This window comes from Dermacentor andersoni, chromosome 2 (assembly GCF_023375885.2).
Source record: "Dermacentor andersoni chromosome 2, qqDerAnde1_hic_scaffold, whole genome shotgun sequence".
NCBI classification, from domain to species: Eukaryota; Metazoa; Arthropoda; class Arachnida; order Ixodida; family Ixodidae; genus Dermacentor; species Dermacentor andersoni.
The window spans coordinates 7,262,499-7,275,592 of NC_092815.1; the positions used below are offsets into that span (position 1 = coordinate 7,262,499).

Genomic DNA, 13,094 nt, shown 5'->3' on the forward strand with positions numbered 1-13,094 from the left:
TTATTTAGGAGCCCGGGTGTGTTAGGGACCGCATAAACTATGGGCAGCTGGCACCACCTGGCATCAAGGAGGTCATTTAATACTGGTTCGTGAGAGTGGCCACGAGGGGGTGGAGAGGAGATCAGGAAGGATGCGCTGAGCCAAAGTTCACGGCACCGCTAAGGTTCTAGTTTTTTATAATAAATACCCTTTTGTTTCAATTAAAGCGTGTCGTCATCACTCACGCCTGACAATGGTCACATCTTCATCGCTAACCCTAAGAAAGATTAACCTGTGATAGCTCTTCTACGAAAAAGATGGTGTTATGACCACTTCCACACCAAAATGTTGGGCACCTAGCAGGTTTTCTGTAGTGTGAGAAAATTGTCATTCCTGACCTCATATGGAAGCAAGCATTAATATGGAGCTGGTATCTCTTACTGCGTCACAATTGTTAAGCAATTGTGACGCAGTTGGCGCAATTGTTGGCTACTGTTTTGTGCATCCTCGATGCAATTTTAACTGCAATGAAATTTAGGACCACATAAAAAGCCTATTAGATATAGAGGAGGCTCTGAACGTTTGTTCTGATACCCAAGCTGAAAAAAAAAAAAAAGCCATGCTGCCATTACTGCTCACCCGAAATGACCTAGAATGACCTAGAATGCACGGCTCCTTGGCATGCCCTCTGAGGTTAGGCTGTGCCGGCAGCTGCCCATGGTGCGCTGTAAAATCTTGGAGGCATTGTTCAGGGACTTGCGTAACAGCTACTACTCTCCAGGTATAATTGGCTTTGCTGCTGTTGAGAGGCTGCTAATAAAAAACAAACTATTGCCAGCCTTGCAGCTTTGCCAAGATTGCTTCGGTGGTATATGCTACTCATTTATAACCCATTTAGCCAAATAAAAGTTTTGCTACATTTGGCCCTTAATACTGCATGAGTCAGGGATATGCACGATCATCTCTCTGTGTAGTCAAATGGCCTCCGTTGATTTTAGTTTTAGTGATATACAATACAGTTTAAGTTCAGTGTAAGGATCTTTCAAGTGGACAGAAAATTTTTCTCTTTAATCACTTTCTTTAAATTTATTTCTCGGGATTGAGCAAGGCAACAACATCCTATTTTACAAAGCCTCCATTATGCATCACTGTGCTATTTGTTCGTCCAGCATTTTGACACTTGGCGACTTTCTTGTGCCTGTCAGTGTACTTAGCAACATGGATGGAAGTTTCAGCTGGCACACAGTGACAACTGAGTCTATAACATGGCTTGATCAAACAGCTATCAGAATCAAATCACACTGATTGGGATTTAGTGGCAGTGTTGTAAATGTGGCATTGGGTGTCTTCTCCCACATGGTTCATGCATGCAGGTTTATTGTCAAGCAATGAATGTGGCTAGTTGGTGGACGTTCATGATTGTATTGCTCTTAGTGTTACACTGACAGAAGAACTAATCTGTCACTAATCTAAATTTATCTCTGTCATGCAAATGAACATAGATAAATTTAGGCAACTTCTGAACATGTAGTTCCTGTCCTAAAAATGTGTTATACTCTGTATACCTGTGTAACGACATGTAGATTTTTTATCTTTCATGTTTAGACCACATTTTTATAATGTGTGTGAGCAATGTGCATGATAAAATTTATCAGATGTTTTGTACCCTACCCCGAAATGCAATTTCTGCTTATCTGAGTATTGTTAGTATTGTATTTTTTCTCCTTTTCATGCTTTAAACTACACTTTTTCTACACAATGTTTGATTATGTGTGCAAGCAATGTGCGGGATAAAATTTATCAGATGTTTGTTTACTACTGCAGCTCTGCATTTGCAACCCTGTTTTTCAATGATTATTCCCACTCATTTTTGCGGTATTCACATGTACAACTTTCTTGCAGTGATGCCCCTCTTACTCAATGCACCTCATGGGGCCTGTAAGGTATCTTGAAATAAATAAATAAAAAGAAAAAGAACAAAGTAAGCAAAAAAAATGTATTCCTTTTTGTTCATCCATTAGTTCTTCCGTCTGTGCAACACTAAGTGCAATACAATCATGAATGCAGGTGTTTGCATGAAAATGCCTTCATGAAGACTCATGTTTTCACCTTTACTAATTTCTACATTAGCTATTAGAAGAATGTGTTACTGGGAATTGACCACCTATATGTATCCTGTAAACTGCGTAAAGTGCACTGTCGCTATGCTGTGTATGCCTTTAGGCTATATTATTTAGCAGTAGCATGAACATCTTAAATGTAGATGTGTATTGTATTCTCTGTGTTTAAAACATAATTTTTCAACAACCATCACATTACCGAAAATACTCAAGGGACTTGGTACCACATGGCTTGCCTGACATAATGTGATGTCATGGGTAGCTTGTTGTTCTGTGTGTGCTTGTAGAGTGGTTGCTGGAAGAAGACAACTGCTACGCAGAGAGGCCTAATCTGTCCGTAGGCTGCACTGAGTGTGCGAGGAAAACCTGTCGCAACCTGTTCTTAGGGACCCTTGTGATATTGTGTGCCCCTGCCTTTTGGGAAATTTGAAAGACAACTGGGTTGTTTATACTTTCTGTGTCAAATAACACTTTTACGCCATGCTAGACCAAAGGGAGGTAATCTGGTAATTTTGTGATCTTTCATCTTTCAGGCTTAAAATCGCTTGCCAATCATTCTAAGAGCTCGCATGTTGGCACAACAAACAATAAGCTTCTGAAAAGATCCAGTGGCCTTGAGCAACACTTGTGTGTGCAACAAATGGAGGAGAGGCAAGCAGGTAGGGAGCAGCAGAGATGCATAAGCCGCATTGGAGGAGCTGATGCTGTTACACGGCTGAGCGAGGAGCAATCAGCCGGGCCAAATATGAAGGCTTGTAAGCCCTTGACAGATAGGAGCAATGTTCAGCATGAGAGATTGGCGCTGGAAGGAGAACCACCCTTGGAGGCAGTGCAGAAGGTGGCCAAAGGTATGGACACAGGCTTGTCTCTTTACCCTGTGCGGGAACAACAGTCGTCTCCTGAGGAAGAACTGCTAGTGCATGAGGGGCAGCATGCACCGATCCCGTGTGCAACTCAAAGACAGCAGGAACAAGAGCTGGAATCTATAGTAGAAGTGCTGCCAAAGAGGAAGCAGTGGCTGGCCAGGAAGAGGCAGCCACCAGACCCCCTGTCAGCAAGTGAGAGAAAGCGTGCACTGCATGGCACTGGTGAGGACCAGCAATTGATGAATCCACAGCTGAAGCAGGGAGGCCATGAGCAGGAACAGGTGGGCCATTAGAATGACCTATTTTTGTGCTTTAAAACATAGCAAAACATAGCATGTGTTACGCTTGCAGTATGTACGTGTATAAGATGTTGAACGTACGCCTTCGACGGAATTGCCTGTCTGGCTGTGACACTTAAGAATTTAGGAGCGACTCCAACCAAAAAGTTGACTTATTATACCCAATCTTTTGGAACCAACTCAGCTCCTTCCTCAGGGGACTAACGATCGATCGTGGCAGGGTGCAACTTTAAAAGTCCTTCATAATAGGAAGAGGTAGGTGGACAAAATGTTTTGCCAGGGATGGTAACCTTTTCTTGCGTCCTTGACTGATGGGGAAGCTGAAGGAGCCCAAAGAGAGGCATTCGGGCCAGGCTGTGGTGGCACTGGCGACGGGAGGCTATTGTTGTGCCACGATTTCTTCTCCTTTTTGTTGCAATGCACAGGCCATTGACATATGCAGTGGGGAGGTTGCCCTTTGAATGGCTAATGTTGTTTGTCATGTTCTGTACAAGCTGTGGACTTTTTCAAGGATTTGTCTCTGTATGATTTAGGTTTCATAGAAGGCAGTCTTGTGGTTGGCATCTTCTGAATGTTTGGTGATGGTACTGCATACTCAAGGGAAGGTCTGGACATTGTTCTTGTGTTGTCTGATTTTTCGTATACGTTTTTCAATTTCCCAATGTAAGCAGCTGGACAGTTGGCACAATTGATCTTGTGTCATATACCACAGCCTCAAAGTGCCGATTAAACTTATCTCGTTCTCGAGGTAAAGAATATTTTATATTGAGATTCATTTAGCATTGCCTTGTGTAACTTAGCCATGCACGTGTTCATGATGTTGTTTACAAATAGAAATAGTTATTTGCAAAGGGCATATTTTACGTTGCTGTCTTTCAAGCTCTCTTGGCTGTATAACTGTATGATGTGTTGCTATGCATGCTCCATGGGACAATGACCAGCCACAAGACAGCAAAAAGCGTCCGGCTGAAGTGCAGGATCACGCACCCACCGGCAAGAAGCCCCGCCTCAGCAAGCGCCAGCTGCGTGAGCTCTTCTCATCCAGCTCGGAAGAGGATGAAGCTTCAGTAGCAGAGGAAAGTGCATACACCACATTTCTTTTGAGTGCTGAGCACACAGTCCTGAGTAGAACAGCATCTGGCAGACTGCTTGCTGCAAAGACAGCGCACACAGCGATGTCCAAGTTATCGTGGCTCGCAGTGCAACCTGAGGTGCGGCCAGGAGTGGTGGCCTCCTTTGTGCGCAACGTGAAACGCGATGCGCTCGTATATGCCGCTCTCCTATACCTAGGCCGCTGCAAGGCTAACCCGGTGGCAGCATATTGCCGTGGCGAGCAGGCACCGCCACTCATCACCAAGCTTGAAATGTTGCTGATTGAGGCACTGGCGCTCAAGCCAGATGGGTTCGCTGCATTGTTGTCTTCCTTGCGGGCTCGATTGTGGAGCCCACGCAAGCCAACACGGATGTTGGCACAGGCATCGTATGTGCGTCTACTCTGTGCAGTGTGCAGCCAGCTCAAAGAGCACAAGGTGGCTCGTGTCGCCATTTGGGACCTGGTGTGCTCTGACCATGCTCCTTTTTTGGTGGCGTCAGCTGTGGGTGCCTGGCCTGGTCTGCTTTCTGCATTGCCACCTGGTGAGTCATCCAGTGTCAAATTAACCATCTACTACTAGACCCATCACCCATCTACCAAAACCTACTAAACTAAACTGCATGCTTAGTTAGAGAGTGGTCACTTAAGGTAACGTAACTAGCAAGACATCTTAGTTGAAGTCAAGAAAAAGAAATGGGCATGGGCAGGACATGTAATGAGGAAGGAAGATAACCGATGGTCATTAAGGGTTACAGACTGGATTCCAAGGGAAGGGAAGTGTGGCAGGGGGCGGCAGAAAGTTAGGTGGGCAGATGAGATTAAGAAGTTTGCAGGGACAACATGGCCACAATTAGTACATGACCAGGGTAGTTGGAGAAGTATGGGAGAGGCCTTTGCCCTGCAGTGAGCGTAACCAGGCTGATGATGGTGATGATGATGAACTAGCAAGATTTTTTCATGAAGACTGTTGCAGGATTTTTCATGTAATCTATGGTCCCGAAGTGGCCATTTTGAACAAGGCAGTAGTGCCACGGCAAGGGTGGCTCTGCTTGTGGGAGAGAGGCCCTTCAGTGAATCTTGCAGAGGTTTGCCTGGGAGCATGCCCAGCATGCTACTCCAGACGGGTATGATGAAAAATGCACAGTGCCTGTCAGACACACAACCTGCAAAATATGCACCACAACACAAGGTATGTCATTGAGCCCAGTGTCTCTGACGAAACTAACAAGTGCCTTTGTTGTGCGAAATGTACAGGCAGCGTTAGTTCTAAGGCTGCGGACACGTCTTAGCTTAAGGTACAGCGCCAAGTTGAAAACAAAATTTTTTCTTCAGAACAGTAGAGTTCTTGTTTTCTGGCCTAAATATATGTGATTCATTTAAGAATATTTTGCGTTGCTGTGCTGTCTCATTGAAAACATATGGTGGAACTTGTAACCCCACCCAGTGTCTATGATACTGAAACTTAAGGTACCTGTGTAAGTTGTTTAATATTTTCTTATTTTTTAATGATAATATTAAATTCAAACAATTAATAAACGTTCAAAAGCATTTAGAACTTGCTTCCATCTTTGATGAACATATGCTTTCACATGGGGAATGCACTCCATTTGAAACATGTTGTCTACACTCTCTAGACTTTTCGTACATTAAATGAGCAACAAATTGCCTTTTTTGTTTTGTTTGTACACACAGTTGTATTCTCATTTATACTAGTAGCTATAGTATGGTGAAGTTTGGAGTGCAAGGTTATTGAAAAAAAATTTTTGCTGGGTATCAATACATGAAAATCACAGTGTGCGAAGAACCCGATAACAGGAGTGCTTTTATAGTTAATGCGGATGATAACTGCAGCATTCTAGAATCAAGCTTTGCATTGCAAGGAAACAATCATGGATTTGGACATTCTGTCAAATGTCCTGCCCTGAATGAGTGCTTCAATAATATGAATTGTCAAACCAAGGACACCTACGTGAGCTTTCCAACTCTCAAGTTTGCTATATCTGACCCTCTCTGTCATTTCAGCAATGTCAAGAGAGGCACACTTGATAGGATGAAAGCAGTTAGAGTAGAACCTAGCATTTACACAACAATAACTTGTCACACAATCACTGGCTGCTCAATGTGAAGGTCTCCTGTTACAGTACTCATGCTGAGAAACAAGCCAGAAAAAGAAACATAAGATGGCCCATGGACAAAATTAGACAGAAACAAGAACAGGAAACCAGCTACAAATTTAGTGAATTTTGTCTCTCCTGATTGCTTTTTAGGATTACTGCAGGGGTTCAAGTATGTTTTGTTGATTTTCTCGGAACCGATTTCCTCACAGTTTTGTAATATGCCAACAAGGAAACTCATTTTCTAAAAAAGATTTTTCAATGAAACTTTGTACACTTAATTTTTACACAATCATGCATGCAATGAACCACCAAAAAGAAAATCGTAGGAAAACTTTTCATATGCCTTCATATTATACCAAGGCAGACCTGTCAGAAGAGCATGTTTTTTTTTTTGTTCATTTCATCATTTCACTTCCTGGATTCTTCAGATCTCATTAGTTACCATTCACTGCACAGATCAATGTCTCTCCTTTGTGACTGCCAAGCATTTTTTGTTATGGTCAGCTAAATTTTGGCATGAGACCTATATCTGTTAGCCACAACTTAAATAGAAATTATCAAACATGTTTACACATTATCTAAAGCTTCCATTCACCTAGAAATTGTGCTCTATAAAATTGATTAATAATCTGTGTTCTTACTCTTCTCCAAGAAAAAATTTTGTTGAACTTGGTGTCATATGTTAAGATATGATGATCAGGAGATTTTTGTAAGTGCAAGTGTTGATAGGTGGTCAGTTTGAGGCCTCTACTGACTGTGTAGATGTGCATTGCAGGGCCATTGCAGAGGGCTGTCAGCTACATTCTCCTCCACAGTCCGGCGCACTCTCTCAACAGCACACTGATGTCACAGGCCCACAAGGTGCTGTGTGAGCTGGGTCCCCTGGAGGAATTTGTGGGAGATGAGCAGACGCTTGTCAACGAGCTGCTTGGCCCACTTTTGCCTCCACACCGGCAGTGCGGAGGTGAGGCATGGCTTGCACACGGCGCGCAATCAGCTCCTTCGGCTGGCATGCACTGCCTTACCAGTGCAGTAGAAATGATGTCAGGCACACCACGGGGTTCGTGCACTGAGTGGCTGAGTGGAATTGTCTAACACGCCGAGCAGCACTGGTGCATGCCATTCCTGTTTCTTTTTTTTTCTTCCTCCACGGCCACCTCCCTGTGCACAGCCCATGCCTTGTTACTGTGAAGCAGTTTACCTGCAGTGTCGGAAAGGAATGGAAACTCTGTGTCATGTGCTCCCACTGCCGGGCAGTACTCAGTCTGCCGGCTTCATCTCACACCAGTGGTTCCACCCAATGAGTGCTGTTACAGACTTTCGCTACCCTTCATCTTACCTTGACAGTAAAGCTGGGACATTATCTAGGCGTTCTTCTTGAGTTTGGTTCACATAATGGACTCATGAAAGCCACTCCTATGGGTGCGTCATCATGTCACTGGCTTGGATTGGCGTGGCCTCAGGCAGCGTACATTTTCCTTTGTTCATGGTAGCTTATTGACAAACACACAGATGCGTTAATAAATGCAATGATTAGAAATAAATGAGGACATAAAGACACATATACATCATTGTAAGGGCCTTCTCCTAAATGGACATAATGTACACTAAAAGCACTACTGGCACTTGTGGCATACATTGTATGAGTTTTTATGTCCTTGTTTGTTTCCTGCCATTGCCTATGTCATAAATACAGTTAAACCTCGATGTGACCAGGTTGATAAAATTGGCAGTAGACGTAGTTATATTGAAATTCGACCTATTAGTACAGTCGCTGATAGATTTTCTTTTACATGGAAGGGGCCGTAAAATCTTCCATATAATCAGGTAATCAGACAAAAAAAATTTCTCTGAGAAAAAATATTTTATTTCGTTGAAATAGAAAGTCGGCAACCAAGATGCGGTCTCATGCCACGTTAACAATATCTTTACATTGGCAGTATGAAGCAAAGTCTGCGGAGCTTTCGTGTCCACTCCGACGGTGTGGCTTACAGTGTCGCCTGTAGTGGGACAATGCTATCAGCAGACTAATCTGCACACAGTCAGACCATTACAGCATCAAAACTCGTCAGACGCTGCAAAGAAAGTTTAGCTTTAAAATCTTATGAGAACAAAGTGAGGAGCAACAACCTGTTGTTCATGGCTGTCATGTTCTTGTAAATTGGTGACGTGTGGGTGTGTCACGTCCAATAAATTGAGCAAGATCTGGTATGGCATCTTAAGCTTTGACAGCCATTATCCATTGTTTTTAGTATTGGCTCTGTGAGTGAAAAGTCGCTGGCCAAGACCTGTGCCGGTGGCCTACCAGTCTGTGGCTTAACAGGCTGCTGTGCTAGGGGTCCTCTGTTCCAATTGGCATGCCCCCCTGGCTATGCCCCTACATGACTGGTTGGTGTTTACTGTTGCCAAGTGCTCTGGGACTATAATTGGGATTGGTTTGGAAGAATGATGATAAAATGCTTGATTGTCTTTATCACTGCAGCAGAAGTCTGTAAATTTCGCACTAGTCCATCATCATCTTCCATTTTACTCTGTCTCAAGCTGCCATGCTGATGCTGTTAGTGGTGCCCGAGGGAAAATTGATAATAAAACATGCAACTGCATGGCTGCCTGTGGTAATGCACCCATACACAAGTGTGTCACCTCAGAATCTCAGGCTTATGTGCTTGCTTGATTTCCATGAGGCCACTTGTAAGTTCATGGCTTTACTTCCTCATAGCGTACTTGGTGGAATGAGTAGCACATAGCGTTCTCGTGTAAGTTGATTACAGTGAGGGATTGAAAAGAATGCCAGTGCTAGTTGGTCCCCTGATTTTTTTTTTCGCTCGTATAACAGATCGGCATCCTTTTACAGATGTCTGCACGACACATCGCCTGGCACTGGAGCAGCTGTGCAGGCGTTCGCCGGTGGACCTGCTAGCTTGGCTGCTTGAACAGCGGCTGGGCCCCCATCTGCAGTCCGTGCTAGACCAGCCCCACGCTGCCTGCCTCGTCAGGCTGCTGGGTATCTACAACATTGATTCAAATTTTAAACCAGATTTATGAATACAACAAAAAAATCGCGCAGAAACTGGGAATTGTCTAAGTATGTGTATGCATTGTGCCACTTGCTCATCTCCGTGCAGCCCGGTGTCATTATCAGTGTTATAGAACTTGATCCGGCAAGTACAAATGACAGCTCTGCGGCGACACGAACTGGCGCGGACAGCACCACAAGGAGCATTGATGATGCAAACAAAGTACTGCAGGTGGCGGCACCAGGTGCATGGGTGATGTTCCGATCATTATACATCGTTATTGCTCTTTAGAGCCTTATCCATCCTTATCGAACCATTATGAACCATGACCAAACATACTCGGGCCACCACCTCACGAACCATACCTTCAAAGCAATCTGTGATTCCGACAAAAAGTGCCGACTGCTGATAGCTTCGTGCGCTATGTTCTCGCTGCTTACGTAGCTTTGAAGAGAGACGTGTGGGCCCGTATCTTGAAAGCAATCTGCGAAAATGGCTTAGTGCGGCATGTACGGATAGCTCCGTGAGCACTGTGTTGTCACGGCTTCATTGGCGTTGAAGCGAGAGGCAGCACGGAGGTAAATTTGCTCGTTGCTGCGGGCACTATCTTGAAAGCGGTCGCCTTACGGGATGGACGATTTTCTCGTTGGGTAAACATAGAAATGCTTACACATTTAAAAGCCAAAATATAGGCGGTTATATAAAAAAAAAGAAAGATATAAAGTGCTCCATTGTCTTATATAGTGGTCTGGCCTAATTTCTCGTCATCTGGTCACTATGGAACAAGGAAAAAAAGCATATCACTGAAGGAGAATTAGACCATGATGTAAAATGGTTGACAGGGCGCTCGGCAGCTGGTCTGACTGGCATCCCTCCCCTCCCTCCCTCTTTGCTTCTGAAGCAGAAGGGTAAGACGACACTTACTAGGTGCTTTTAATTCTGTGGTTCAGTGTGGAAGAATACCACAGGAATGGAAGGGTGCCCACATAAGACTGATCCTATAGAAGGTGCTGAAACGTCTCTCCCAGTTAGCCATCGACCCATCATAATAATGCCTGCCCTGTACAAGCTGTTTGCCTGTATTCTGCGAGCAAGACTGCAAATATGGACTGAGGCCGAAATCATCTGGAAGCTGCAAAATGGCTTAGAAGACAATCTTTTCGTTGTCACACACACAACTAAAGTCGCTTTGAAGGAATCCCACCCTGTCTTTGTGGCTTTCCTGGACATCGCAGGCTTATGATACTGTGGAGGAGATGAGTTTGGAGTCTGCTCTGTCAGGCCTGGGTGCTGCGATTGCTGTAATACTGAATTGCTGTAATTGCTGCAAATGCTTGTAATACTGAAGGCATCCAGGCTGAAGACATCCAGGCTGTCATCCAGTAAGGAAGAAAGACCTTAGACCCTGTTCCCAGTTTCAGTCAATAAGCTTATAACAAAGATGTCATATGTCACCTTTGATCTTCATGCTCTATGTCTTGAGCATGGAGTGGTAACTGACAGGAAAGGGGCAAGGCTTCAATGTAAGCTATGCGGAGGAAGGCATCACCAACACAAGGATGATACCAGCACTGTTCTACGACGATCACATTGTGTTCATGGCAAAGAGTCTCGACGAGCTGCAAGAACTCCTCGTCATATGCGGTGATGTAGGCACAGAGTTTGGGTTGTGTTTCAATGTCAAGAAATCTGTGGCAATTGCCTTTGGTACCATGGCTTTCCAGGAAATCTTGGAGCTCTACATAAAAGGCAACTTCACGGTTTGGGCCAATGAGTACTACTAGTGCCTAGGAGTAACCATTACAGTGGCCCCAAAATATATGCACAGCTATGAGTAAGAACTATGAACAATGGCGAAGACCTGTTTCTCTTCTTTTGACTCCAAGGCCCTATAGTCCTTCAACCATTTGGAAGTCTTCAGGGGTTTATGGAAAGGAGTAGTTGTAACTGACCTCACTTTTGGATGGGCAGTGCTATGCCTGTCTTCCCGCACATGACAGGCCCTGGAAACCTGACAAAGGGAAGTTGGCCACACTTCTTTGAGCATACACAAAGGTACACCCAATGAGGCAGTAGAGGGAGATATTGGTTGGTCCTCCTCTGAGGTGTGTGAGGCTGTGGCAAAAGTCTCACATGAATGTAGTCAAAGTGGAGTGTTCTAAGGACAGATGGGTTTGATACATCTACAAGTATGTCCGCTTGCAATCAATAAATAGTGGGTGACTTGAGAAAAACAGCCCACCAAATGGTGCAACGTCGAGAAGGTCCAGCTCACAACCCCCCCACAACATAGTAAAAGACACAAAGTGAGGCAGCACATCATGACTGTCGACCTAGACACATGGAAAGCGACTGGCACTGGCAAAGCCAGCAGTGTCAGTGGGCATCTTTGATTTGTTTGTTCGTTCGGTCATTTGTAAAACTTTATTGGCAACAAGGATCAACAGGTCGCTAAGCGGCCAGGAGCCCACAGGCCCTGGTGGCCTCCTCAGCCCACGGATGACCTGATATTGTTGGTCTGGGTCCAAGCTGAGCAGAGCAGCCTCCCAATCCTTGGCATTTAAAATTGCGAGCTCTTGTGGTGGGGAGTTGGCCGGGCAGGTCCATATCATATTGTGACAGGGCATCAATTAGATAAAAGCAAAGCACTATTTATAAACAGAAACTATTTACAGGGATGGCCAAGATCACCGAACACGTGCAATGTCCCGGCCATTGTCGTCTTCTTCGGTAGTCCAAAGAGGTGGCTCGTAACATTTAACCTCCTCGGTGGGTGTAGCGTCGTCTCAGCACAGACTAATTACACCAGGAGGATGCGGCGGAATAGTATGGCTTCAACTGGGATACGTGCACAACATCACAAGATGACAAGGTAGATGGTGAAGAACTGTCCAGTGGCATGATCTCATAGTTTACGTCATCAAGTTGCCGTAATACCTTGTAAGGTCCGGTGTAACGCGACAACAGACTCTCAGAATGACCTACATGGCGAGATGGGAGTGCAGAGAAGTACAAGAGATCCTGAAAAAAAGCAGAGGTGTTGGTGGTTGTGGTCATAGCGGTTCTACTGAAGTAATTGCGAGTCGGATAGTCGCTCATGAGCGATCTGACGTGCCAGATGGGCTCACGCCACAGCATCGCAGGCATACTCTGTGCTATTTTGTATGCCAGCAGGTAGCAATGTGTCGAAAGGCAATGCTGAGTGGTGGCCAAACAGTAGGTAGAATGGCAAAAAACCAGCGATGTCGTGACGGAATGAGTGGTACGTGAGTGTGACGTATGGCAAAGTACTGTTCAAGTTGCGATGATCGTCAGACAAGTACATCGCCAACATATCGATTAAGGTGTGGTTCAGCCTCTCGGTGAGCCTGTTGGTCTGCGGGTCGTATGCATTACTGAGCTTGTGCTCCACAGAACAGGAACGAAGGAGCTCATTGACAACTTTGGACAAGAAGTAGTGGCCTTGGTCTGTGAGCAGTTGCCTAGGGCACCATGATGAAGGATAATGTCATGAAGTAGAAAATCAGCGACATCAGTAGCGCAGCTAGTCGGCAAAGCTTGCGTGATGGCATACTGTGTAGCATAGTTGGTTGCAACTGCGAC

At 44.8% G+C, this 13,094-nt stretch overlaps 1 protein-coding gene across 2 annotated transcripts in view; it reads left to right on the forward strand.

Moving 5' to 3' along the window:
- LOC126543037 (uncharacterized) overlaps positions 1-13,094 on the forward strand; it is a 160,847-nt gene that overhangs the window by 114,505 nt on the left and 33,248 nt on the right. The window contains exons 12-15 of one of the 2 annotated variants that reach the window (XM_050190181.3): positions 2,633-3,246; positions 4,206-4,899; positions 7,250-7,438; positions 9,329-9,478. In XM_050190181.3, coding sequence (XP_050046138.2) covers positions 2,633-3,246; positions 4,206-4,899; positions 7,250-7,438; positions 9,329-9,478 — 1,647 coding nt within the window. The remainder of the gene's footprint in view (positions 1-2,632; positions 3,247-4,205; positions 4,900-7,249; positions 7,439-9,328; positions 9,479-13,094) is intronic. The other variant, XM_055077562.2, reaches the window with a different exon arrangement.